This window comes from Haliaeetus leucocephalus, unplaced genomic scaffold (assembly GCF_000737465.1).
Source record: "Haliaeetus leucocephalus isolate CR32 unplaced genomic scaffold, Haliaeetus_leucocephalus-4.0 Scaffold906, whole genome shotgun sequence".
Classification (NCBI taxonomy): domain Eukaryota; kingdom Metazoa; phylum Chordata; class Aves; order Accipitriformes; family Accipitridae; genus Haliaeetus; species Haliaeetus leucocephalus.
Window position 1 is genome coordinate 2,559,265 of NW_010973342.1, and position 25,774 is coordinate 2,585,038.

A 25,774-nucleotide genomic window follows, 5' to 3' on the forward strand; every position below is an offset into this window, starting at 1 on the left:
TTTTTATTTCATTGCATGATCCCTGGCAGTTGGAGTTGTTATTGTATATTGATTGATACCGCTGTATTGTTTCTACCTTCCGTTTCATTTCAGACTTTTAGATGGAAGTAACTGCACATTTCTCTCAAAATATTGGCTTTCCACTAGGAAGAAATTTATAAGCATTTACCTTTACAAATATTGATTTTATTTAGAGATGCAAAATTTTGTGTCTTCTAAGTCCATCCAAAAAGCTGCCTCCTGGCTCATGTTCTCTGTTCTAGTCCCAATTGCACATTGATTCTACAACTTTCTTGACGAGATTGGCATATAGCCTAATCTTACTAGTCTGAGAAAGTCTTTCTAAAACTTCCATTAGAGTAGCATTTAATTGCCCAGAAGTAGTTCCAGGATCTGCTCAGACAATTTTCCTAATGTTAAATCTGTATTTTCATGTTCTTTAGTTCCTTTCAGTATTTCAGTATTAGCCCTCTCAGTGCCATTTAAATGCATGTTTATTCCTGTCATGGATATATATGTAATGTTTTTCACTTATTTTCAGACTATAATCATCAAAGTGACAAATTTTGAAATAACTTAGACCCCCAGTTAGCTTTTGCAATTAAAAGCCTAACCCCGCAGCCTTTGGGAAATGTCAAGCTGTGCACTCTTAATTTTTTAATCTTCTTTCCTGTCAGCCCTTCTACCCGATTGATCACCTCGGCAGATTTTCCTCCAATTCTTGTTGTAAACTCAAGCTGGAGGGAGTGCAGAAGAGTTTCTCAATGTTGAGATGGAGTAGAACAGCTCATGTCCCAAATCTGAATGGGAATGTCATGTGGACAAAGTTTTTATTTTTCCTTTCTTTTCAAGTATGTTGCATAGAGTAGAGAGGATTATACATACCACTGGGGAAATAAGGCCCTGTAATGGTACATCAGGATGGTATGAAGACTAAAGAATGCATTCATCTTAGAAATGTCTTTTTTTTTTTTTCCTGAAATTGATACATACAGCAAGTTCATTTCATGATTTTTAATATGTGAGATCTCATTTCTTTAAGTCTTCAGTCCTGGCCTTTTTCCTCCTGTTAAATGGACTAGCAAATTACTTAAAATATGAATTGTGGAGCCATGTATGACCGAATGAAGGATTTTCATTCTTTTAATCTCTTTTTTTTTCCTTATGTGAAGCTTGTTGGAATTACTATTTTCAGCTAGTTTATGTGCTGGTAGCTGAGAATATCTTCTGGAAGACAGTATCTAAGAAAAGAAATACTGGAAAGCTTAGAAATATGTACTCTGAAGTGCAACAATATAGCTATGTGAACAAAATCCTTATCAAAGAGCTGTTATGGTTTGTAATAAAATACTTTTTTTAATAGTATCTCTAAAAAGACATGCTCTTAATTGCATACTCTTTGTCTCTCTCTCCTGCCAGATTGATTTTCTTTTAGGAGTAACATTTACTAGCCCTGAGAAAAGTGGATTCTTTCCCTTACACAAGTAATTCTGTTTAAAATTATTTTCTTGCAACACTTGACGTGAAAGCAGTACACAAACTTGAGCTTTATTGATTGGACTTGATTTCTGAGTTTCTGTAGAATTTGCATCTTTACACTGATTTGTTGCGGTACAGTGGACATAAAGCCCTGCTGGGCAGCAATAACACATGCAGCAGTACATGGCACTACTTAAATAATATGCCTTTGTTGCACATATTTTTAATGGTATAATGAGTATATGAATCACCAGGAAGGCCAGGCATTCCAAATAACTTTCTTAGCATGTCTTACATTTCTATGTTATTTGTTGCTAATTTTAGCCAGCTTTTGATACTTATGTTTAGTTCTTACTGACAGTGTCTGCTCTTGCAGATCAAAGGGCAAGAACTGGCTTATTCTGTTTTTAAAAAAAAGTATTAATTCATACCACTTGCTTATTAATTCTAACAGTTTGAAAAGAAAATCTTTCTGAAATGGTGAAAGAGATGCTTTTTAATGAGAACAGCTCATATAGGGAAACAACAGACTTGTATCCATACAGTTTTTAAGACATTCTTGTCCCAGATTATGAATAGGCAGGACTATGTAGAAGGAGACGTGTAAACCCCAAACATCAGTAACATGCACATAGGCAGTTTGCAAATGATAAAGCTAGTCTAAAGGAGAATATTTTAATACATCACTTACTTATATGTCCCAGATTCACAGAAGGGCATTTAAATGGTTAAGATTACAGAATATCATCACAAACATAGGAAGATGCCCAATTCACTGGCTCCGTTTGCTTGGAAATACACTGCTCTCTTTGGGGTTAATATTTTGAGATGCTGAACTCTGAAGAGAAGTCACCTGCATTATTTAATGCTTCCAACTTTTTGCTAAGTTATTGGTGACACTTTATAGAAAAGATTGTCTGAATTTCCATTCTCTTTTGTTTCTCCTCGTTTCTTCCCCCCTCCTTTTTTTGTCCTTTTATTCTTTTGCATTATTGCTGCTGTTTGTTGCTCTGCCTTGCCTGCCTCCTCCTCTTGATGACAGTTCTTTACAGTCCACTTTTTTCTTCCTTGGTTTTTGTTTTGCTTTATGTTCTGTTTCTATTCGTGTTTTTATTTGGATATGCACCCTACTGTGTCCTGAGTGGTAACAAGAAGAATCACGATCTCTTCCCCATTCCTGTCTCTCCTCTGAGCTCTGTGCTATTTTCTGGGTTGATGTAGTTCCCCCGTGCTTTTCTCACTGCAGTCCATCCTTCCTTTTTCTTTCCCACTTTCGGTTCTTTTGATCCTTTCACTTTTAATTATGGCTTTCATTTTCTCTGAATCTTTCTGGAACTCTTCCCTTTTGCCTTTCCAGGACTTCTCTCAGCTGCTTGTCCTAGAGAGCACATACTTCTAGTCTGAGACGTCGATGAGTGTTATCCTCCCTGAAGAATAAATAACTAGCATTTTTCCTCCCTCATCCATGTCTATATTGACCTTGCTGTTGGTCTGTAGTGGAAAATATATATTTAATTGACAGACAGCTATACCCATTATCTCCCAAATACCTCCTTCTGCCTCATTTTGGGTTATGGGGATGAGACATAGTGTTTGCATGAGTTTCCTGGAGCACAGCAAGGGCTGGCCCAAGGTAGTATGTAACCTTTTAGATGATTTGTTACAACCTGAAGCTGAAGAATAGGTGAGGTGAAGGGGGTCCATTGCTAATGGAGCAGCAGGACTGGGAATCATTCCTCTTGGGAGCAATTGGACTTGTCAGGTTTGTGGGATGGGTGTGTATGCAACCTGCCCTGGAGGCAGAGGCAAATGGCTCGCTTTCAAGTTCCATAAAATACAAGTTTAAGCAATGTCACCAGATAGGTTTGGGAGAATCTTCTTGTTGGAGGAGCTTGGAGAAGTCAATGGGAATTCAATAATGGAAAAGCTCAGTGGTATCTTTGAAGGGTAGAGCCTGTGTTAGAGAGGGACCGTATGTGAGAGAGATGCAGGAGGGAGCAGAGCACAAGACTAAACAGGACAAGGAAGAGTAGGGAGAAAGTCAGTGTTACCAGTGTGTATGATTTTGCCCTGAGTTTTTGGGTTTGTTTTGCTTAAGCCTTGGAGCTTACTTTAATTCGTAATGGTAACTGTTTTCAGTTTTGCTGGTTGCATACAGAGACTTTAAAGCATGAGTCTAAACTGATGCAGCACCAGGAGCATGCGAAATTATCAACATTTCTACCTATAATTTAAGACTCACAGCAACATCCCACTTGAGGTGCATGGAAAAGAGGTTGCTTCCCAGGAGCCAGGATGTATGCATGTGGACTCCAGAGGTAGCTCCAATGTAAGTTTACTTCTGAGATGATTGTAGGGCATTTGCTGCTGGTGTTCCTTCTTAGCACAGCACTGAGCTAGGAGGCAAGGGAGGAGAATTATTTTATAGGGTCTGTGTCTTGGATGTATACCGCGTAAATGTAATTTGCTGGAATCCCTCTATGAGCTGTAATTTTATAACGTTTAGAGAGGATGAGTTGGTATAGTATTCCTGCGGGTAAACACCAGCCACTGGAGTTTACTGAACATGTGACTAGAAATTTTAATTTTAAGGAAGACAGAGTTCCTCCATTTCATATACACACCAGGCATTTGAGTACAGCTCCTTTTTTTATTTGTCACTGACAAGCTATGATTTATTTCCTCATGGGTGTAAGTCATGAGCTGCTCTTGCTGCCATGCAGAAGGCTCTGGAGGGAAAAATGTAATCAAATGGAGACATAGACTTGAATTCTCCCTTTGATCCCAGCCTCTTCTGAGTCGCTTTTCTCTGATTGTGGTTCTGCCAGTAAGCTGGGGTGATCTCAAAAGGGCATTAACTCATTTTTATACTCTTCTGTGTAGCTGAGAAAAAAATACAAGAAAAAATTTGCAGAGGAATAGCAGATTGGAAGAGGTGGGGAACTTCATCAGCTGTCAGGGCACTTTGGGAAGCTTTCACTTTTGTGCTTTACTTACCACTTATTTTTACAAATACGTACAACTTCTGTGATTTACCTTTCCATTAACCATAGATATGTTTCTTTGCAAAAGGGGAGGTGGTTCTAAAGAACATCACACTAGTGATGCATTGCAAGTGTGGTCTTAGTAGACATCAACTATTGTCCTTCCTCACCCAAATGAAATTATCATAGTGTCATTGCTCTGTATTTATGAAGCTGCACTAGGAATATCAATTCACCCTGGATTAAGTAGTGGAGGAAGACTTGGAGAGATAATGAGAGTTGGAATGGGAGAATTTTCCATTTTAAGAGTAAAGGATGAATACTGGCATAATTACAGTGCATCTGTGGCTGTTTGCAGCACAGGTGGGTCCAAAATCTCACATTCCAGACTTGGACAGATAAATCATACAGATTTTGCTGGTGCTACTGTCATGAACAAAAGGAGAAAAAAATGGTAATTAAACATAGCCCAAATCATATTTTTGGCTAATTAAAGCTACAGCTCTTGGTAAAGATATGAAAGCCAATAAAATAAAAACTAGACTTGACATACTTCTTGTGAAGATTCACAAAGCATTTCTGGCTACCCTGTTGTTCATGCGGAGCATTATTTATTCGGCATTACAGGGCCAAATTCTACCCTAATTTATGACTGTGCAGTTCTACAGACTTTGTCAGTTCAGCTTTCTGTTACAGAAGAAAGGCACTCACCCACGGTGAATTTGAAATGCAGCTGCAGGCTAAAATCAGTTATCATCTCACTGCATCTGTACTCACACAGGTGACTGGCTGATCTTCACTTGTAATTCTTATTCTCATGGTTAGCATGAGAGTACTTTGGGTACATGTAAGCTAATTACAACCAAGGCAGAACTTTTAGTTTTTGAACTACTTGCAACTGCTTTTCCAGAATAAGATCAGCAAATGCTTAACGCTGTGTTTCTAACCAGATTTCTGACAAAGGGGTCCCTCCAATCCGTGTAAAGGCTCTTAGTTGCCATAGGTATGGTATAGTCCATACCTTTAACATACATGACTACACAGTCCTCTCCTTTTGCCTTTGCACACATTCTAGTATTGGTGAAAACAGTACATGCCTTTTCCTAATTTTGTTTCAGGAGACCCTGACTTTGAGCAGGTTTCTTTGTATACAGTACCAGGGCTCAAGGGAAGAATGAAATTAATCCATAACTGGTGCATTGTCATAAATGGGGAAAAGTGTTATTTGTATATTTTTGTAAATATGTAACATTTAATGGCAGTTTTGTAGTGACGTGCTGTTTTTGAGAAAAAAACCAAGAACAAATATATGTTTGAATATGCTTAATGTAACACTTAACTGTGATTCAATTGCACAATTAATAGCTTAATCAAAAGTCTTGTGCAATATGTAGTGCACACACATAACCAAGTATCTGTTAGTGATCACAACCAAGTTTTTGGCAACTTTTAATGATGGTGATGAACTGTGCAGTACAGATTATCACAGTCTCTTTCAGCTTCCAAACATGTAGCAGACAAACTACTGTATACGTACCTGTGTACTCCACTGCATCCAAAGGTATGCATTTGTCCTGAGAACCTGCACTACAGGTTTTTCTTTAATAAAATTTGGTTCTAAACTATTGGTTGCTTTGTTTTTCTTGTGAAGCATTTCATGGGATTTGTGGAGGCAAAATGGTTTAGCCAGTCCCCAGAATTTGTGTGTGTGTTTTGATTTGTCAGTAATTAGAGGCAAACTACTCAACTTCAGCGGCACTGAACTCAAAGCCTGCAGCAAAGCTTCATCCTCCTCCACTTCATCCTCCTATACTGCAGCTCAACTCCACTCCGGAGGAAAAAGGGAAAAGTCCTTTCCCTTTTTCCTCCGGAGTGGAGTTGCTGCAGTATAATTGGTGCAGGGTGACACTCTGTGGTGAGACTGAAGCCATGCAACTGCAGGTGAAGAAAAATACATGTTCTTCTAGAACTTCGCTGAATCAAAGGCTGAATATTTCTGTCTAGCTAAAGAATTAAAGAATTCAGCAGGTTTCAGCCTTGATCTCCCTGTAACAGAGAGCCATAAACAGAACAAAGCTGTGTGTGTTCTTCTGCCTTTCCCATGTCTTTATTCCAAACTCATCCATTTTCATTGGCTTCACACACTACTTGCTCCTTATTTATTCTTTTTTCTTTATTAACTGCATTGTCTTTCCTTTATCCCACTGTGTTCCTGAAGAGTTGCCTGTGCTGTATAGAAGCTGCATCCTCCTTGCAATATTGAGGGGTCTGCAAATCAAACCTCTGGCTCTCAAAGTGCTGTTGCTGTTACTGATCCTGGCAAGTGCTCTCTTATCTTTGCAAAGGTCACTGAATTGCTAAAATCAGAATATGTCATGCATCCCTGCAATGTGGACATTCGTCCCTGCTTCAGAGTTTTGAGGTGAGCTGCTACTGGCTTAGCTCAGATTTAGGGTTGGAATACAGTTTATGGTTTGCTGACAGGTAGTTGCTGCTGTGCAGCTTGGCCTTCCCAGGGAAAGCCTGACACTGGTAAAAGAAAAACGTGACCGTTCTTTTCATGCCTTACGCCCACAACAGGGAAGAGCAGAGATGTTGCTAAGTGTTGTGGTTGTGGAAGTGCAATGTGAAGTCCTGTTAAACCTCATACTGGGACAACGCAGCAACATAAAGTATTACCTACCAATTTTTTAATTAGCCATAGAAAATTTATAGACTACAATGAAGTTTTAATGGGACAATGAATGGATTATTTATTCATGGAGTGGGTATATTTTGAAGCTCAGAAGATGGGCAATTAGAATGAAAAATTTCCAAAATGCAAGTTTAAACTTCATTTTCTCAGTCTGCCCTAGTTCAGCACTTTCTCATAGTCCCTGCTGAAAGACTCTGCAGCCAGAGGAACCCCACGGTATGGGCTAGATGATCCTACTCTGTGGCACATCATGCTAAATGTGAGGCTGGGTTCAGAAATGAAGCTTGAAGCTTTCTCTACTTGTGTAATTCAGCTAGAAAACATTTTGATGGTTGTCATTTTAGGTTCTTTAATCCTATATTGTGACTAGCTGGGACTTTAAACTGCAATTTATCACTGAAAAAGCAGCCTGTTCAATCTCAAGTGACTGCGTTTCAGTTTCCAAATTTAGTGCTCTGATATAAATAAAAGTAAAATGAAAAGAAACCCTGAAGTCTCTTATTTTTAATGATGTTCCAATAGTTCTGAGAAAAGCTCCTGAGTTGGAAGGGCAGGAGTGAGAACAGACATGGACAAGCTGTTCCCATGAGACACCAAATGAAACTTGCTAATACTTAACCTAAAGGGCTATTTAACTTCAGAAACCAATTTCCATGGAAAAAACAATAAGATAATCACTTCACTTCTGTTTCCTTTGCTGTCCTCATCAAAGCCATATTAATTGCTACACTATTTTGAAGCCTAACTGGTTGCAACATCATCATAAATTATGTCTCTATAATAAAACTTCTGAGTCATAAATACCAGCCAATATTTTTTCCTGTTTTCCATTAAGACACTGATTTCTTTTCCATTTTTTTTCTTTTTGTGATTTGTGCCCTGAAAGATGCTTTGCTTTCATATGAATCCAGCTGCTGTGGTGAAAATGTTATTGTATTCTGACCCTCATGGTTTTCAAAAGCTGAAGCAAAATGCTACAAATGCAGTGTATTTTTAACCTAATAAAAGGGTCCATTCTTGCCATGACAGCATCACACCAAAAGCTGACCTCCAAAAAAATCAGAAGCAGCAGTACATGCTAAAAAAAACAGGTTTAAAAAGTAATAGTTACAAGGAATAATTCAGTGACAGCAATTATCAAGTCTATTTAAAAATCAATAATGAAACAAGGAATGAAGCTTTTCACTTAAGTTCAACTCGGGCCATGTAGCTGTAATTCTACTGAGCTGTAATTCTACAAAATCTAATAGGAAAATTATTTCCTTGTCATCAGGAGAGATTATTGAAGAGGAATATTCTTGCTGTAATTTAATTCTTTCAGTTATCTAATATATTGTGAAGGAATAATAATGCATTGTCTTGATCTTAAGACAGATCGTTGCTTTAAAAATCAAATTGAAAAGAATATGATACATTATTTTATAGGAGGGAATGCTTTTGTAACTGCTGGTGGGAAAAATTAAATAGTCTTCTATGAATGAAACCAGCTTCACTTATTAATAGCAATATGGCAGGGAAACAGGGGGAAGCACACGAGGACACTTACCCAGTATGCGCTTCCAACCTCCATCCACCCCGGAGCTGGACATTTCCACTTTGGAGTTGGTAGCTTTCTGTTTGATAGCCTTAAGTAATTCTTTTCTGCCATGAATTTTGTTTATTGTTTACGGACCCATGTAAGCTTTTAGCATCTGCAAAATTCTGTGGCAACAAGTTCTGTAGCTGAATTCGGCAGTGAGTGAAAGCACCTCTGTGTAGGTGTTTTGAACCTGCCCCATTAATTCTGATACCCTCAGAGTTTGTACTGTTAGTGACAGGGACTATTATTTCATTCCCCACTCTGCTGCTAATTTTTATAACCTTTTAACATATTCCCTCCCCTCCTCAAGTTTGGTTTTTTTTCCACACTGAAAAGACCTTTCTTTTCCCCTTGAATTTCATTGTACTAGCAATAATTTTCCTTGTAGGGAGAGGGCTATGCTTTTGGATTTCTTTCTTGATCTTGTACCATCACCCATATGAGTTTTTCAGTGCCCAGACTTTGGATAATATTCTGTAGGTCCTAAAGCAGATGATGGAGGTATCAGAGATGCTAGGTGGGTGGTTTTCTTTTTTTAATACTTGTTTGTGCGAGTTGTGCAAGTCAGACAGGCTCTAGAGCTATGTGCTGATTTTAGACCACATGATATTTTCCAGGGTTTTTTTGTTGTGTTTTTGGGTTTTTTTGTTTTGTTTCTTTTTTCCTAATTATTGCTACTGTGCAGCACATGGACCTAACTATTAAAATGCCATGATCATCTTGGGTGTAGTGGTATTCTGGCACTCACAATTGTCTAGATTGGGTTTTTTTCGAGGTTCTTTTTTCTTCTTTTCTTACCACAGGCAGCTCTTTCTATATTTCTCTACATTGAATTTCTTCTGACATTTTAATCACCAGTGAAGTTGTGAATGGTATTTCTGCAACTCCTTGTAGTTGGCTTTTAGAGTTACTATGTTGAATATATTAGTAACAACAAATTTGTCTGGGTTTTTTTTTCAATTATTTCTGAATATTCTGATATGTACAAGGCTCAGACCCCAGCCCTGTGGAATCCCAAGGCTGAATGGAAAGGCCAAAGCCACTGGAAATAGAGAATTTATGCCCTTTTTTTTTGTTTGCTTACCAACCAATTATTTATCCTATTGGGCCTTTTAATTTTCTCCAGTAGCTACTTAAACCTCTTTAGTGATGGATCTTGTCAAAAGTGTGTTGAAGAAATCCAAGCAGAGTATGTTCTTTTCCCGGATGCTCACTAACAGCCTCACACACCTCTCAGCACTTCATGAGCAATGACACTCCAGTATAAAACCTGTGTTGACTCTAGCCCAGTATAGTGATTTCTCAGTCTGTTCACTAATTCTTCACTTTATTATACCATCTGTCAATTTGCTCAGTACAGCTGTAAAAGTCTGTGATTCCTGATTTTTTTCCCTCTCCATTCAAAAAATGGTGTCACATTTGCCATCATTCATTCTCTAGCCAGGAGCCCTTCTTTATAAAGCCCTGTGCTTAAGTACTGTAATAAGGGGTCTGATGGTGCTCGACTTAGGCACAAATTAAAAAAAAAAAAATAAAAAAGAAGAACTTAACATTAAAGCACTGCAATGCTTACAATGTGGCTGCCCACCTGCAGGAATAAACCACAAGAAGTAAGGTGTTGGTGGGGTCTTTCATATTAAATGCCTTTGGGATGTAAGTGTAGACCAAATATTAAATGTAGCTTACAGAAAAAACACTAAGATCCTCTTTAAGGCTTTTTTAGGCCATGAGCCTGAGTAACTTAAGGTACTAATTTTCTAATTTTTGCATATATACTATTATAGTGTAATAATAGTATATATTATATTATTCTAAATATATATTTTATATATAACATTTTTATACAACTTGTCCTATAGATATCTTTTCTACAGACATTCTTTCTTTCTCTAGAGAAATACGAATAATTTGCTTTGAAGGCTTTTTAATTGACAAAACGCAGTGAGGGGTTATAAGCTTTGATTAAGCGGACAAAAAGCTGTGTCTACTTGAGAGACAATTCTTATTAGTTATACCACCATGACATGTTTTAAAAATGCTGACCACCTTTTTCTCCTGAGGTCAAGGAGGCTGTGAGTACGGAAAGGAAACAAATCAGACTACTTTATAATACTGCTTCCCTGAGTTTGGTAAAATGAAATGTATTTTCTACTTAAGCATGACATTTGGTAATAATTTTAGTCTAATGAGAGCAAAAGCTAAATCCAAGAAAAGCAACAAGGAGTAATTATGGCTTATCACTTTTCAATATCTCATCTGTCAGTCATCTATAAGGAGTTGCTCTATTCATCGTTAAGTAGCCTGATAATTAGCTCAGTTTGATTTTGATCCACTTCAATTTCTTAGGGGTAATTTTTGATGTTTTACATTTTACATTATTTATTAATGGGGTTGACATCTAAGCAAACTGATACAGTAACGCTAGATAAGTGGCAACTTCTGGTATGAGCTCAAAATCCATTGAACTTCCATTTCCCATTGCCGCGCGAGCCCTTAGACCGCATTCACGTTGCAGGTGGTCATCGCACAGTTAAATGGGGACAGAACTGATACCAAAAAAATACTAATTATAACCTGTCCAAGTATTTTTCAACCAACTGGCACGGGAGAACAGGACTTGGTTGAGGGTGACTACTGCAGGTGTCCTGCTAAGGTGTCACCTACTTATACTGACAAATACCAAGAAACAACAGTGCAGACGCTTTTTTCTTTGACAGGTAACTTTATTAATAATGGTCTTGGATCTGTCGCACCTACCAGATGCCAGTCTTTTTTCACGCTCTGTAAGACTTTCTGAAGAATAAACTAGAAAGGCATAAAGTTAGTTGAAGCTACTAAGACACACATTTGAAGGTGGTCTATTTTGGACCTTTTTTTTACAGAAGTTTCCATGAATGTGTGTCAAAAAACTTAAATACATTGAGAAATACAGTAGAAAGACTATATTTACAGTCAATTATAATGGGCACTGCCAACATATCCAATAAAAAAAATAAAACAAAAAAATTTTCATGTTTCTTTCATGCTTTTTTCACAGAGTTTTTTTTAAATATGATTTTGTTTTTTAAAAAATACAGTAAGGAAATAATTACATTCTTAATATGAGAACATTATCTTACAACATACAGCCTGGGCCAATTAATTTGAAAGTGTCTTTAACAAAAATTGATACTAAATTAAGTATTCTCCATTTGAAAAATCAAATTGCCACAATAATCTCATTAAAAAAAAACCACCTTTGATCCCCCGAAGTTATGATCTGTTTTTCTTTCTAAAAAAAGCATCACCCATAAAAAAACAATAAAAAAAGCACCTGGTACAGTAACAGGAGTTTGCTGAGGAAGCACAAGTGTAACATTTTCTTAAAAGACATAGAAATGGTTTAAAATACAAGAGTTTTCCTTTAAAATGAAAGTCATGCTGCTCTATCGCTGACTTTGCCTGGTGATCCTGAAATCTAAAAATGGTGAAAATACAAGCTGTGTCGCTTTTTATAAAAAATTGTGCAGCAATAGCACTATTCAAGAAAACAGAGTACATTTCACAGCACCAAATGTGGTCTAGAGAGAGGTTATTTCCCGAGGGTTTTTTTTTGTTTTCCTCCTTTGAAAACCTTGGCCATTATATAGACTGGACATGTTACTAAGGCAAATTGCGATGGCACCAATGTATTTATACATTAGGGACATACAATTACAGTCCATGCCGGGTTGGGGGTGAGGGGGCGGTGGTGGCTTTATGGAGCCTTTGCTGGAGGAAAGGCAAAAGATGCTTTATTTTGCAGCGGGTGCTATAGGTGCCGAGGGTGACCAGCGTCTACGGCAGAGCAGAAGGCTGCGGCACCGGGGCTGGGGTTGAGTGCACGGCCCCAGCACCACGCCATTTCTGCGTGCTCGGACAGAAGTTTGCACACTTCCATCTCAGGCATGCATTAAAACCTGTCTTTGCCAAGGATTTTTTTTTTTTTTTTCATGGGATACAGGGGGTGGAAGATACGATGCCAATATTGGGTAAACAGGGCAGGTGATTTGGCTTTTAACTGCTCTGCATTACTTGATGCGGGACCACTTCTTAATGGCAACTGTTACATCATTGCAAACGTTGACTAGAAGCCTAATTTGCATCATAAATATGTACAGATATAAATTAAATATTTATTGAAATATACAAATAAATAACTTAATTTGAAATAAAAAGCCTAAATGAACTTTTGCTTCAAATTTGTTTCTGCTAATATTTGTGGGAACTTGATACTGTTTAGTCCATAGTCATACAGCATAGAACGTGCCCTCCACTTATAGAGTTAGTAAGTAAGCAGATGACCTAAAATAATACAAAAAAAATCCTGTTTTCAGTGAAAACCACACTGACACTTGCTTCCCTACTGTATCTGCATTCTTGCGGCACTTTGTACAAAGCACAGTCCCAAGAAGCAAAGAGCCTTTTCTCGTGTTGGGCCCCATTTCTACTGTGCTACGGTCAATGGGATCCCTGTTTGCACTGATTGCATTTGGGAACAGGACACAGCCCTGCGTCCTGGCAGCTATCAGGTCTTCCTGATAGCTCTGTGCCTTCAAATCCCACCAGCTCCTGCAGAAAGTTCTCTGGCATCCAGCTCAGCTGGGAATCTCGGTGTACCCCTCCGGAGTTACACACACCTATTCCTAAAGGTAAGAGACAAACTATAGGCTGGGCCATAAAGGGATGTGATCCTTGATAACTGCTGTCTTGCCAACTTCTGTGGTTTTAATTGCAAGTCTTAACTAATTATCAAGACTCCAGCCCTAACAGCTGTGATTATCTCAAAATCTAAGTAGTAGTTTAATTTTTTTAATTAAAGTAATTTGCTAGTCCTCCCAGTTGAGGAGGAAAAAAATCTTGAGAATGTGATTGAAGGCTCTCCAAAGGCTTAAAAAAAACACGGAGAAAAAAATTAAAAGAACCCAACTCATGATATGTTTTTTTCCCCTCGCTCTCTTCTGACTTTTTAAAGCCAATCTTGAGATTTTGAAGGACTTTAGTTGGCAATTTACTGCATGTAAGTTCTCAGGAGTGACATGGATGGAGACAAAGAAGAACAGATTTCTATAATTTTACAGAATAAAATGCAAGACACTGTTTCCTAGTAAACAGAAATGGACTCCTGTCTCAGAAAATCCCCAATTCTTTGTAAAATTGTTTATAAAAGAGTCTGGAAATTATCATCTTTTCAGTCCATCTTCCTCAAAAATAATAGCTGAGGTCTGAAAAGACGAAGGAAACTAAGTACAGCAGTGTTCTATAACTCAAGTTTAACAATACTATATTACAAAAAACAAAACAAGACTGACTGCATAAGCTATTCTGAGTTGCCATTATCTGTTGAAGATTAATTTCAATAATGTTTTCCTTTTCTTTTTCAAAAAGTATAGAAAAGAAGCAGTATCTAAAAACACCTGTTTGCCTTTTAAAAAAATCAGGAACAAGTCATAGTTCAACAACATGACCTTTGAAAATGACTGGTCCTTCAGAATAGCAATAAAGAGAATGTACTAAAATGCATTTTTTTCAAAGAATGGCAGCTTTTTATCTCCCAACGACAAAAGCATCTGTCTAAAAAGTATCCAAAAAACGCTTCACAGCTGAGTTGTGTTCATCCCACAGTCTCACACCAGCGTAGAGGACAGCAGTACTGAAGAGCTCCTGCCTTCCCGGCCAAGCAAGCCACGCCATTTCTGTGAATACATTTCTTCAGCTTGCTTTTGCCACACGAACAGCTAACAGCAAAGCGACTGCTCACGAGCAAGACTTCGCTCAGCCACCTCTGTGGCAGACCGCGAGAGTCAGTTTTAACCTGTCAGAGTTACGATTTCACATCGGTCTTAATGCACCAGTCTTCAGTGGTGTTCAGGCCATCTGATGCAATACAATTGCTGGTCTATGCTGTTTCAGCAAAGTAAACTTTCAACTGCGACTTTATGCTCCTTTTTAATTACTATGGTTGGTTTGGGTTTTTTGGTTTTCATTTTCTTTACCAGTGAAGTTGGAAATAAAGATTTACAGCTAACAAAAAGGGGCACACATAGTTACACAGCAATACAGTAGAGGGAATACAGGCAAATTAGCGCCAAGCTACCATTAACTTAACAGAATTATAAAACCTCTTATGTTGTATCGCTTGATACCACCTTTCAGATGAGTCTTTTGCAGCCTATGTCTTGGTCCATAATAGGTAAGGCCTTTATGGAAAGTGAGTGCTTTTTCTATATTTATGTTCCATTTTTCATCTCCCATTCCTGGAAGGGGAAAAAAAAAAGATATGGAAAATGTTAGAGAAATCAGAATATTTCACTGATGTCATCAGATCTGCTAAGCCAAAGCCAGCTGAGGTCAGTAACAGTTTTTCCATTAACTTCACTGGATCCAATCTTCTGCCCACAAATTAGTTAGGGAATGCTAACAAGTATGTCCTGATAGCGTCCGTGTGCAGCTTCCACCCCTCCGCAACTATATACGGCAACTTTTTTTTCTAGTGCAGTGCAAATAAGCCATGTTTGTTTTCTGCAAAGGGTACTTACAGAGCAAATTTGCACACCACAGTTGGTGTAAAGCACTCAGCTGGACCTGAATAAGGGAGAGGCTGATTTAGCATATAGGGCTTTCTAACTTACTTGCATGGGACAGTAGAAAACACTCAGTATCTCTCACAGCTGACACCAAGTGATTGCTTTACTACACTTCAATTTTTTATTATAAAGCTCATGGCAGACACGTTTCCATGGCTAAAAAGGGCAACTTACTGAGGCAGAGAGACTTCCAGGCAGGGTAAAGAAAACCAAGTTCGTTTACGTGCATTTGTTTCCCTTATATGTAACTGAAGTTGAGCTATTGCTCGGCAAGTTAAAGAAATCACTTTGCCTTTCTGTGCCTCTGTTTCCCCACCTGTTAGCTGAGGACAATAACACCTACGATCCACAGCAAAGCACGTAATCTATAACACTCTCATCTATCTGTCTCAGAGCAAGGTATTGCCATTTCTTCTGCCACGTAAGTGAAACCCATAAGATTGCTATAGCTAAACACCCAGTTAAATCAAAGTTGTGGCTATTCAGTGATACCTACACTATTTCCTAACAGTACACAGAAGCAGAAGAGCTGAAGAGGGATGGGCTCAGCTTAGGACATCCACACTGCACCTACTCCCTGAATCACATCCTTAACAGCAATCAGGAACTAATGAAGATACGAAGGAGTTGGCCTCTCGCAGAAGTAATCCCCGTGGAGCAACCGCCCAGCTGTTTCTGGCCAGGCGCTGGGGTCTACAGATTCCTCTCCCACCCATCTATTCTGCAGAGCTACTCTGCAGGCAGCCTGCTGACTTGGCTCCCAACCTGAATTCCTGAATTTAACACTCATTCCACAACATTTAAGAGCTCTGACTGAAAACCGTTACTTATGCATGTAAATACCTGTTTCTGCTGCTGAAAGCAGTAATAGCATTAGTTTGGCTAAACAGCTGCATGACCATGACACCTCTTCAACCATTGTAAAGCAACAGTAAAGGTCACAATTAGTGGCTGCTTCAGCAATGTAAGAAAAAAATCTTGGGTTTAAAGCAGGTAGACAATAATATATCTTTTTTTACATCTTGGGTTGTTTTTTTTTCCTTCATTTGAATGATACTTTTATTAAAATACAATATATTTTAAATATTCAGTTTTACACTTCAAATTATGGTAAACCTAAACTTACAACACAGTATTGGTTAAAAACTAGAATACTTTAAAAAGGCTATTAAATATATATTCCCTACGTGTATGCTACCAAAGCTCTGAAGGAAATCCTTGGCTAAGCAACTGGGAGGAGAATTTTTTTAAAGTGTTAAATAAGCCTTGAAAGCAGTAGCTTCTTTTGCAGGTGCAGAAGGAACTTTTTCTTTGTTTCCATGTCTCCAGCAGGTTCACGCCAATGAAAGAATGTTTAAGTCAACACTGACAGCCTGACTGGGAGCTGGGAAACTGGGAGAGCTCCTTTTCTTCTCCAGTCCCTGAACATAAGCAAAATGTAAGCTGCTGACATTCACCAGTCCACCAGTTTTGAAAACAAATCAGAAATAATCATTGCAGTTTCCTTGCTACACATAACAATTTAGTTTTAGAAATTAATTTGAAATGTGAAATGTTTAGATAATTGTTTGTCTTGTACAGCATGGATATTTGGAAAATTTTACTTCCTTAGGAGTGCTAATGCAGAATACTGTTTTTCACATTTCAATACAGTCTCCATTTCCAGGCAGAGATTAACAAAATCACAATTAGAATGCCTTCTGATTTCTTAAAAATATGTGTTATTACTTTCTAAAACAAATTAAAAGCATATGTTACAAACAGAAAAGTTAAAAAAAATCCAAAACTATGCATGCATATGTGTGTATATGTATAGTGTACGTCCCAAACAGCCAATCCCCAAACTGCTGCTAGTTCTTAGATTTAACACTGGATCCATCCTTTTGCTTCTTTCCCTACTTCCTTCTCAGCCAGTGCACCTGAGAGGAGCGAGATTTTGGTGGAGCAGCTTCCAAACCTGCTGCCTGAGGTGCCTTGCCTCCCCTTGGAGGCATTGCCGTGCCACCCAGCTCAACGGTGACGTGAGGCTGGCTGCAAACATGAGGCTGGCTGGTGACACTCTCAGCATCTTTTGGGCAAGGAAAGAGCAAGAAGGGAGGCATTCAGTGCATTCGAATACATACTGGGGGAGGAAAAAAAAAAAAAAATCTTGACATTTTGAGCACTTATACAACTCCCTCATAACGTTGGGAGATTTGCCAGCTGCTGAAGATGCAAGTGCAAGCACAGACGTGAAATCTGTTTCCCTCCCACATACTGCACTGACATCCATGCGTGGAGAGCCAAGTCAGTTCTGCTCTGGGATACTCACGTGTGACGCCCTTTCCTTAGCCACATCTATAAGGCCTGGGCTCACTCGTAACTGCAAAAGGCCAAAAGAATTGAGAGCCAAATTCCACCCCCGCACATGTACAGTTAACTCCCCCTGAAAGCGGGCTGTGCTGCAGATGCATACCTGATGGCAGACTTTGGCTGCAGCTCCTCGCGAATAGGCTGAGTACAGCTTGGGTTGCACTATCTAATTCAGCAAAATTTCACTAAATATTTAGTGCGTGAGGTTTTAGGAAAAAGCTGTTAAAGCTGAATTGGATACTTTGAGTTGTTTTTTCCCAGGATGAGAAATATGCTTAGTAGCTCCATATCCTATTTGATTAGCCTAATCTTATATCCAAGATTCCTCTACAAAAGAGCTTGACCAACCTATCGTGCCATCCAAAGCACAGCAATAGCAAACAACACAGCAGGGTTTTTCCTGTATGGTATATGCTAAGCGTAAAAAATGTACTACAGCTGGAACGTATTCTTTACACCAAAAATGTTTAGGTTTTTATAGTGCCCTGGTTTCTCCAGCTGTAAAGATTGAATGGCTGGCTTTAATGTGCCTGTCCAGTCCGTAGCACAAATCCACGCTCCCTTTTGTGAGAACTGTGCTCTGCTAGACCACATTCCCTGAGTAACGCTGTGCTAACAAGCAAGTCTAAGACAAAGTGTATGGTTAGAGATGGTATCTTTATGAGACAAATTTGGGTATAATTGGAATACACAGATAAGCTTTAGAACACATGAATCCTTCAGGTTTGAAACACAAGCAGCAAACTTCAAAGTTAAATAGAACTGAAACCCATTATGCTGAGTTTAATTATTCTTAGTTGAATTTAAATGAATCAGGCTAACTGGCAGAAAAATCATTTGATGTCCATGGAAAGGAGGGAGGAAATGGTGGCAGAAGGAGGGCAGGAAAGCTCTCACATGAGGTATGGCAGGAGAAGTAATTCATGGCCTGGGCAAGGTAGAGAGGTTAAACGGGCTGCGGGAGGGAGGAAATAGAGAGAGTAGGATGGGCCAGGAAACCAAATCATTTGTTGAGATTATGATTTTTCAGTATCTGCCACATGTAGGTGTCAGGCTCATGCTCAGTCACTGTAACTGTATATAATCAATGAAGACATGTAACAAGTTACTTAAAAAAATCCCTATATATAAAAAAATCCCTCATTGTTTTAAGAAAAGAAATGGACTGCATGAAAGACAAATGTCTGTGATTATTATTGTTTATAATTACAATTAGCAGTGAGCTACTAAATCAACAAAAGCTTGGGCCAGTGCTATTACTGTCACCCTTGGTGACATGCTGCCCACACATTTATGTTGTTAGCAAATTTAGCCCAGAAGAATGATCATGCAAATTCCATTTAAACTAAAGTGCAAAAATTAGAAAACTGTAACAATACAAGAGGACCATAGACTTCGTCCTGGTACCTGCAAGACTAAATTAAATTAATTCAGTTTCTACTGTAAGTGTACATTAAGAGTAGATACTTGCACAACACATTGTTATTATAATGTACTATTTTGTTCTTGCAAAGATCAGACCCCGTCTTGTGTTGTTTCAGACCATTTACTATAACAGTGCTCTTTTAACCACTTCTCTGCTACACAGATCAGTGTAACTTTATGAATTTTAGATGGACTGTCTACACCACAGACCCCTTACCTTGCACATTAAATCTATAAAGGAACAGAGAAAAACACAGAATGAGAGAGTAGGGTCAAATCTGTCTCCCAAACTACTTAGCAATTCTTCTGCAAAAGGTTCCCCCAAACCAGCAATGTTTATGTAGTAATACAAATAATTTATATATGGCATATTCTCTTCTTAAGGATAAATTTCACCCACAGAAGCAGCAGGAACCAATCTTTCCCTCTCTCCTTTTCTGTCTCTGTCTCTCCACAAGCAAATAAGATTTTTTAAGAAAGTAAGAAAAAGGACAGAAAAAGAAAACTAGACATAAGTCTTCTCACCTTTGCTTTTCGAAGGACATGGCCTCGACATGGTGAACTATTTGACGAGGGAGGTCGCTTCAGAGCTGCTGCGCTGTTCACAGGTATTGAGCATTCAGTATCACTGGTATCACAGCTGGAGATTGGAGAGTTTTCCAAAGTTCGGTGCTTGAAAATTGGAGACTAATGAAGAGTGAAAAGCCTACATTGAGTTTCCTCCAAGTAGTCACCTGGGCAATATTTTCTATCTAGACTTAGAACTGCAGATTTTTTTTTAAAGAAACCATATTCATAATAATGATGGATACATGAAAAAGAGGTTAGAACAAAAGAAAAAAAACCAAAGTGTGTGTTCTGTGATGAAAATTAAAGTTCATTTTCTGTGATTAAACAACATTGGGTCATCTGGAGGAACTGACACATCCTTCTCTGGTCCTTCTGATGGCTGCTTCTGACACCCATCTATAGCATAAGCCAGGACTGCCATGCTCCATCATGAACATGTGAGATGCAGCCCTTGCAAAGGGTGACAGTGACTGATAGGGGACCAGCACAAGTAGGTCTCCATCACTGCACAATGACTTCGTGCATTTAAGTCTCCCTGGGATGGAGCAATGTCTCAGTTCATGCATTTTTACAATCACTGAGGACAAGGAGTTGTCAGCTTTTGCATATTACCCTAACACATACTGCCTGTGACTCCCATGTCCACCTGCTCCCTGTTGCTGTAGAAAGTACACCTGATACAGGTGAAGAGTGCAAACAACGCAGAAAGGCATTTAGTTCTGCTCTTCTTCCCTGCACTTAATAAACCTTTTGAAAACTCTCAGTTCCCACTCATTTTACTGGAGCTGAGAAGGCAGAGCACTCGCAGCCCGTGGTACTGGGATTTGCGTGTTTAATGACTTTGCATACCTGTGGGCTTGATGTTCCTGACTTGGGCTCGATAGCCAAGCCCAGTGTGATGCCACCAGCCAAGGCTTTCTTAAGGCTCTCCTTCACCTCGGTCAGTTCTAGCTCCAGGTTTACACGCTCAGCCTCCTTCTGCTTACACTCCTCTTCCAACTTCTTTAACTTGTCTTCAAGAATCACTTGGGTCTTCCTGCCTGTCATCCACAGCAATGTTATTATTTCAATGAGAAGCTTAAATTGACACTTACAGAAATTATTTTAAAAAAAAACAAGGAACAAGGTCTCTAAAAATCAGTGACATCACAAAAAAGTTACGTACATTGCAAAAACCACTTTTTTCATGTAAAAAAATTTAGCAACAGATATCAACTGCTTTCTTTCAGGTGCCTTCCCTAGGTTTCTAGTGTAGTTTCAAAACAGTATTTGTTTTGTTATTTTCCATGTCATGAAAATATAATCAGCCAGTCACAATAAAATTATTCCTATTCTGCTTGTCTCAAGTCCCCATCAGTGTCACTTCATAGGTGTGTGTTTATGTATATATACACACACACTTATATATAAAATGAGTATATACACCTATACATACATATTTTATATCTACATAGAAAGCAAATATAGACATTGCAGGGTATTGTTTAACATCAAAACCAAACCTCATGTAGTGGCATGTCTTCACCACAGAATACAAAGCTATTTGGATAATGAAGCCTACCCAGGGTGGAATTCAGCACAAAAAAAGCACCTCATACCAGCATTGACTTCAATAGCAGCGCGTAGATCTTTTCTTTCTTTTCGAAGCTGGGCCAGCCTATTCCGGAGTGCTTCTTTCCTCTTTAGCAGCTCCTCCTCTTTGCTTTGTAACCTCTTTGCATCTGCCTCCACACGATTCTTGCCGTATTTGTACTGCTCTGCATCTGTATGTATTGGATTGTAGTTATTTATGTTTAAAATTAACTGTAAAACTCTAAACTGATCCCTGAGACTGAACATCACATGAAGCATGTCATAGTTTGAGAAACTGGTTTGCCATCCCTCCTCCACTGGCTTTTTCTCAAGGTCCATGATTCCCGCTGAGTTCTGCAGCACAGCTACAGAAATGATATGGGATAGATAGTTTTTTCTCTACACATATAAGGGGAAGATGAGAAATACCAGTTACCTTATGGTACATCTGTTTTGAAAAATGGCCTTGCCTTTATGTCATTCAGAGGACAGAAAGGAGGCTCCTCTTTAGCTCTGAACACTTGATTTTTAATTGGAAGGGGTCAGGGGAAAAATCTACCTGTTTGCCCTTTTGCTTGGCTTCCATTCCTACTTCAAGTGCTTAAAGCACATGTCTTTTCTCCCGTAACATAAGAGAATACAAAGATGTTCTCACTTTTCTGATACTTGAGAGCTTTCATTTTCTTTTCTTAATTTCCCATATAAATGCTTTCATTTCATGGCTCACAGGTATCTGTGGTCTAATTTATATCACAGCCCCCTCTATGCCTCTGCTCCAGTTGCAGACTCAAAGAAAATAGGTCAGCTCACAGATCACTTTGTCTGCATATCTAAAGGCAAACTCAAGGACACTAAAATTCCTGACAAATAGTTGTCAAACCAGTTTTAGTTGGTCTTTAGTAACCAAGATGCCTTTATTCCCACAACTATCTATTCCAGCACCAATTGACCTGCATGGCTAGAAAGATACATACTTTTTTCCTAAAGTCTAACCCAAATTTCTCTTGTTGCCATTAAATCCATGACTTCTTCAAAATTTATCATGGGATTAAAAAACCACATTCATTCCTTCTCTAGAAGAAGCCATGCTTTTGACCCCATATTTAACAAGTATGATTATAGCTCTTTTTTGTCTTTTCTTCTTTACACAAAGCAACCCCTCTTAGGGATTTTCTAGGGGCAATCCACCTGCCCAGAAGAACCCTCTTTCTGAATGTGCCAGTCACCAACTGAAATCTCCTCTCTCTGAGGAAGGTTTTGAGACATGTGGTTGTCTTCATTATTTTGTTATACCTTTTTCTTTTTCATTAGTGGTCAGAGTAAGTCCACTTTTGAGCAACATAATGTTCTCATGTCTTTTCCAGTTTCTCATCCTCCTCTTCCAACAGGAATACAGAATTGCTCTCTGCCCCAAATGAAGATTCGTTACCCCTTTTTTTTTTCCTCCTGCTGCCCTCATGACTTTGCAGCCACGGGTCCACATTTCATATTTATCATTCTCCATGACAATGGAGAATTTATCTTATGGCATGGCTGGAGTACTAATGAGTCACCAATGCACACAATATCTCCTATTCAAACTCTTGGTGGCCATCTCCTGCTCAGCCTCTCAGCCACAGAAGAACCACAGTGGTTCTTTATCTTGTTTGCTAAGACGACAGCTATTTTGGGTATCCTCATGACTCCACTCACAAGTGAGGCAGCAGCGAGGAGAGATACTTACTGGACGCCGTGCGCTTCACACATGACACCGATTCAGATTTCTTCGGCTGGCTATTTAAAGTTCTCCCCTTTCCGGTGATCCCATTAGCAGTCGCAGGAGGCTTCTTGCCTTTAAACTGTTTGAAAACAAAAGTACAAATGGGCTCCAGCTATTCCTGTGCCACTGACATTACAGTCACCTTTTCATCAAGGGCAAAGCTTGACAAAAAGCCTCCTGCTCGGAGAGCCTTAATAGAACGCATTGATTGAGCTGGAGACGGCGCTTCCTCCAGAGATGTCGTTTCTGAGAGCTGCCTGCTCAGCGGGAGCCACACCAGCAATCACAGGATAACGAGGGGATGAACTAGCTCCCCTTCTCTGCTGGCATCATGGTCTCCAAGTTATTTAATACTCTGGCATTTAGTGTATTGGGAGTAGCCACTGAACCCTTGAATAATTTTATACAGTAAAGATTCTTGAAACATAGGTTTGTCAGGGTTAATTTCATACAGAAAAACCCAACGGGGCTTGCCACACAAAAATTCAACACTGTTTCTTATTTACTGTATGACCTTGCCATCCTTGTGGTGCATGGATTTATATTTTTTTTAAACAATAGAATTATTTCACATTTTTTAATGTTAGGCGTTAACATATCAATTTCCTCTTACACAACCTCTAGCTACTAATTAAAAGTTTTTCTTACTTAAGAAACCCCTCTCATAATGGCCAGACAAGCTCACAAGATTACCAGAAACAGCACATTTCATGTCCAAGAGGTTTCCATTTAGAGGGCTCCCCTGCAATGAACTGAACCCTGGGAAGAGCAACACTGTCCTGACTAATTGTAGTTTTTTAGGGGGGGGGGTGCCTTAGCCGAGCACAGGGCATATGTGTGCCACGCTTTCTTCACGTGCTTCCAAAAGCTTGTGAGGACTGAACTGGGAGTGCAAGGAGAAGCCTGCTGCTGCAGCCGGGGATCGGGGCAACTCACTGCTCGGGTCCACCTCCAATTCTGCAATTTCACTGAATTCTAACATTCCAATGTGAGGTTTCTGTAAGGGTTAAGTGAGTCAACAAGCAATAGGACAGGTACCCTATACAAGGGAAACACTTATCTAACTGTTCCATGCCAGATTAGACTGAAAACCACCCATCTCTGTGATGGATTCGCAGGCTTATGCCAATGACCAGCTTTCGGAGACTGGCGTGGCTGTGAGCAAGGCTTGCTCTTCCCCGCTGCTGGGGTCTGCCTGCCTGCCACTGAGGCTGGGTACACGGGATTCCATCTGCTCTGTGGCTTCGCATTTCAGCTGAGGTCCAGAAGCCTGAGGCCACCCTCAGAAAGCAGCATAGACATGGGCTTAGGTTTTTTTCAGGGGAAGAAAAGAACAGGCAGTAATTTAAATATGGTATATACACACTATGTACAGCATCATTTAGTATATATATAATATAATATATGTTATGATATACATGTATATTCACAATATATATAACCATAGTATATACAATATACAGATTAGTAAAATTCTAGAGAGGCAAATTTGCTGTCACAGCCAGGTCATATTTCACTTTTCTTTCTTTTTTTTTTTTTTAAAGTCATCACTGCCTAAGGAGACAGACGGTGGCTAGATATGCATTCAGGTTAAGTTTGGAAGGTCACATCTATTTTTTTTTATTACTATCCACAATCTGTAAATCATCAAGAACTTGTGGGGAAAGCCTTTCACAGGTGCCAACACTTCACAGCAGAATTTACAACCCAGCAAACCTGTTTCATTCGCAGTGGCCTCATGACTAAAGCCCAAGCACTTCAGTGCTAACACTAAGGGACTGAAATAGCCCAAGGCCCTTAAGATAACAACCAGATAAACAGAACAGCCAAAAAAATAAAAAGCTTTGTTAAATAGTACAGTACCTGTGAGCCAGATCCCCTCCCCACAGCAGAGGTATTAGTGACAGACTGAGCAGAAGACAGATTGGATGAGACAGGGTATTTGTAATGGTTAGAGGAGGGTTTGTCAGTAGATAACCTATTGGGTTTTCTGTCAGCTGGTGGATAGCGCGCAAAGATTTTTGGAGACGGCAAGTTATCGTACAGGCCTGCGTTATCATAAAGCATTTCTTCTCCAATGTTCCTGCTACGAGAAGAAGGAAAGCCATCTTCTGGTTCCCACTGCAACACATACACTTTGGCAGTTAGTAAACAATACACCATGCAGAACCTCCTAAGTGAAATTAAAACATTAGTAATTCTTTTGACTGTAGCAAGCCCTCGGTGTTTAGCATGTTCTTATTGCTTACGCTTGAGACAAACTGTTTAGAAAGGCAGGGTGGACACAGTGTGGAAAAGAAGCACTGCATTATATGGCTTATAGCCTCAGTCCTGTGCATTTTCCATAGCATGAGCAAACCGGTACTATCCTATCACCCTTGCTGTTTCATAGACTGCACCTTCAGTTGTTAGCTCTAGCGCTGAGGGGGCACAAACAGGCTGTGTTAACAGGGGGATGGATATTCACAGGCTACGCAGATGAATCTCTGGGATTACATCTGGTACATGAGTTGTTAAAAGCAATATGGCCTAACAGTTAGCAGAAGCCAAGAGGGTTTTTTCTTTTTTTTTTTTTTTTCTTTCTTCAGGCTATATGTCTTTCCAGTGAATACCAGCTGCTGGTATGCTAGCATTACATTTTATTTGTCGGAGAACTATTATTCTGAGCTAACCAGCTAAAATAGCTACAGGCCACTCCTTTTTTTTTTTTTTTTTTTTTTTTTTAAGAAAAATTGAAAGCTAAAAAACAAACCC

General features: G+C 39.2%; 1 protein-coding gene across 2 annotated transcripts in view; it reads right to left on the bottom strand.

Moving 5' to 3' along the window:
* Nucleotides 1-14,523: 14,523 nt before the first annotated feature.
* The window catches only part of AFAP1 (actin filament associated protein 1), a 64,241-nt gene continuing 52,990 nt past the window's right edge, over nucleotides 14,524-25,774 (bottom strand). The window contains exons 12-17 of one of the 2 annotated variants that reach the window (XM_010583498.1): nucleotides 24,884-25,141; nucleotides 22,985-23,099; nucleotides 21,288-21,452; nucleotides 20,539-20,729; nucleotides 19,645-19,806; nucleotides 14,524-15,012 (exon numbers count right to left, since the gene is read on the bottom strand). In XM_010583498.1, coding sequence (XP_010581800.1) covers nucleotides 14,986-15,012; nucleotides 19,645-19,806; nucleotides 20,539-20,729; nucleotides 21,288-21,452; nucleotides 22,985-23,099; nucleotides 24,884-25,141 — 918 coding nt within the window. In that variant the 3' untranslated portion in view covers nucleotides 14,524-14,985. The remainder of the gene's footprint in view (nucleotides 15,013-19,644; nucleotides 19,807-20,538; nucleotides 20,730-21,287; nucleotides 21,453-22,984; nucleotides 23,100-24,883; nucleotides 25,142-25,774) is intronic. The other variant, XM_010583499.1, reaches the window with a different exon arrangement.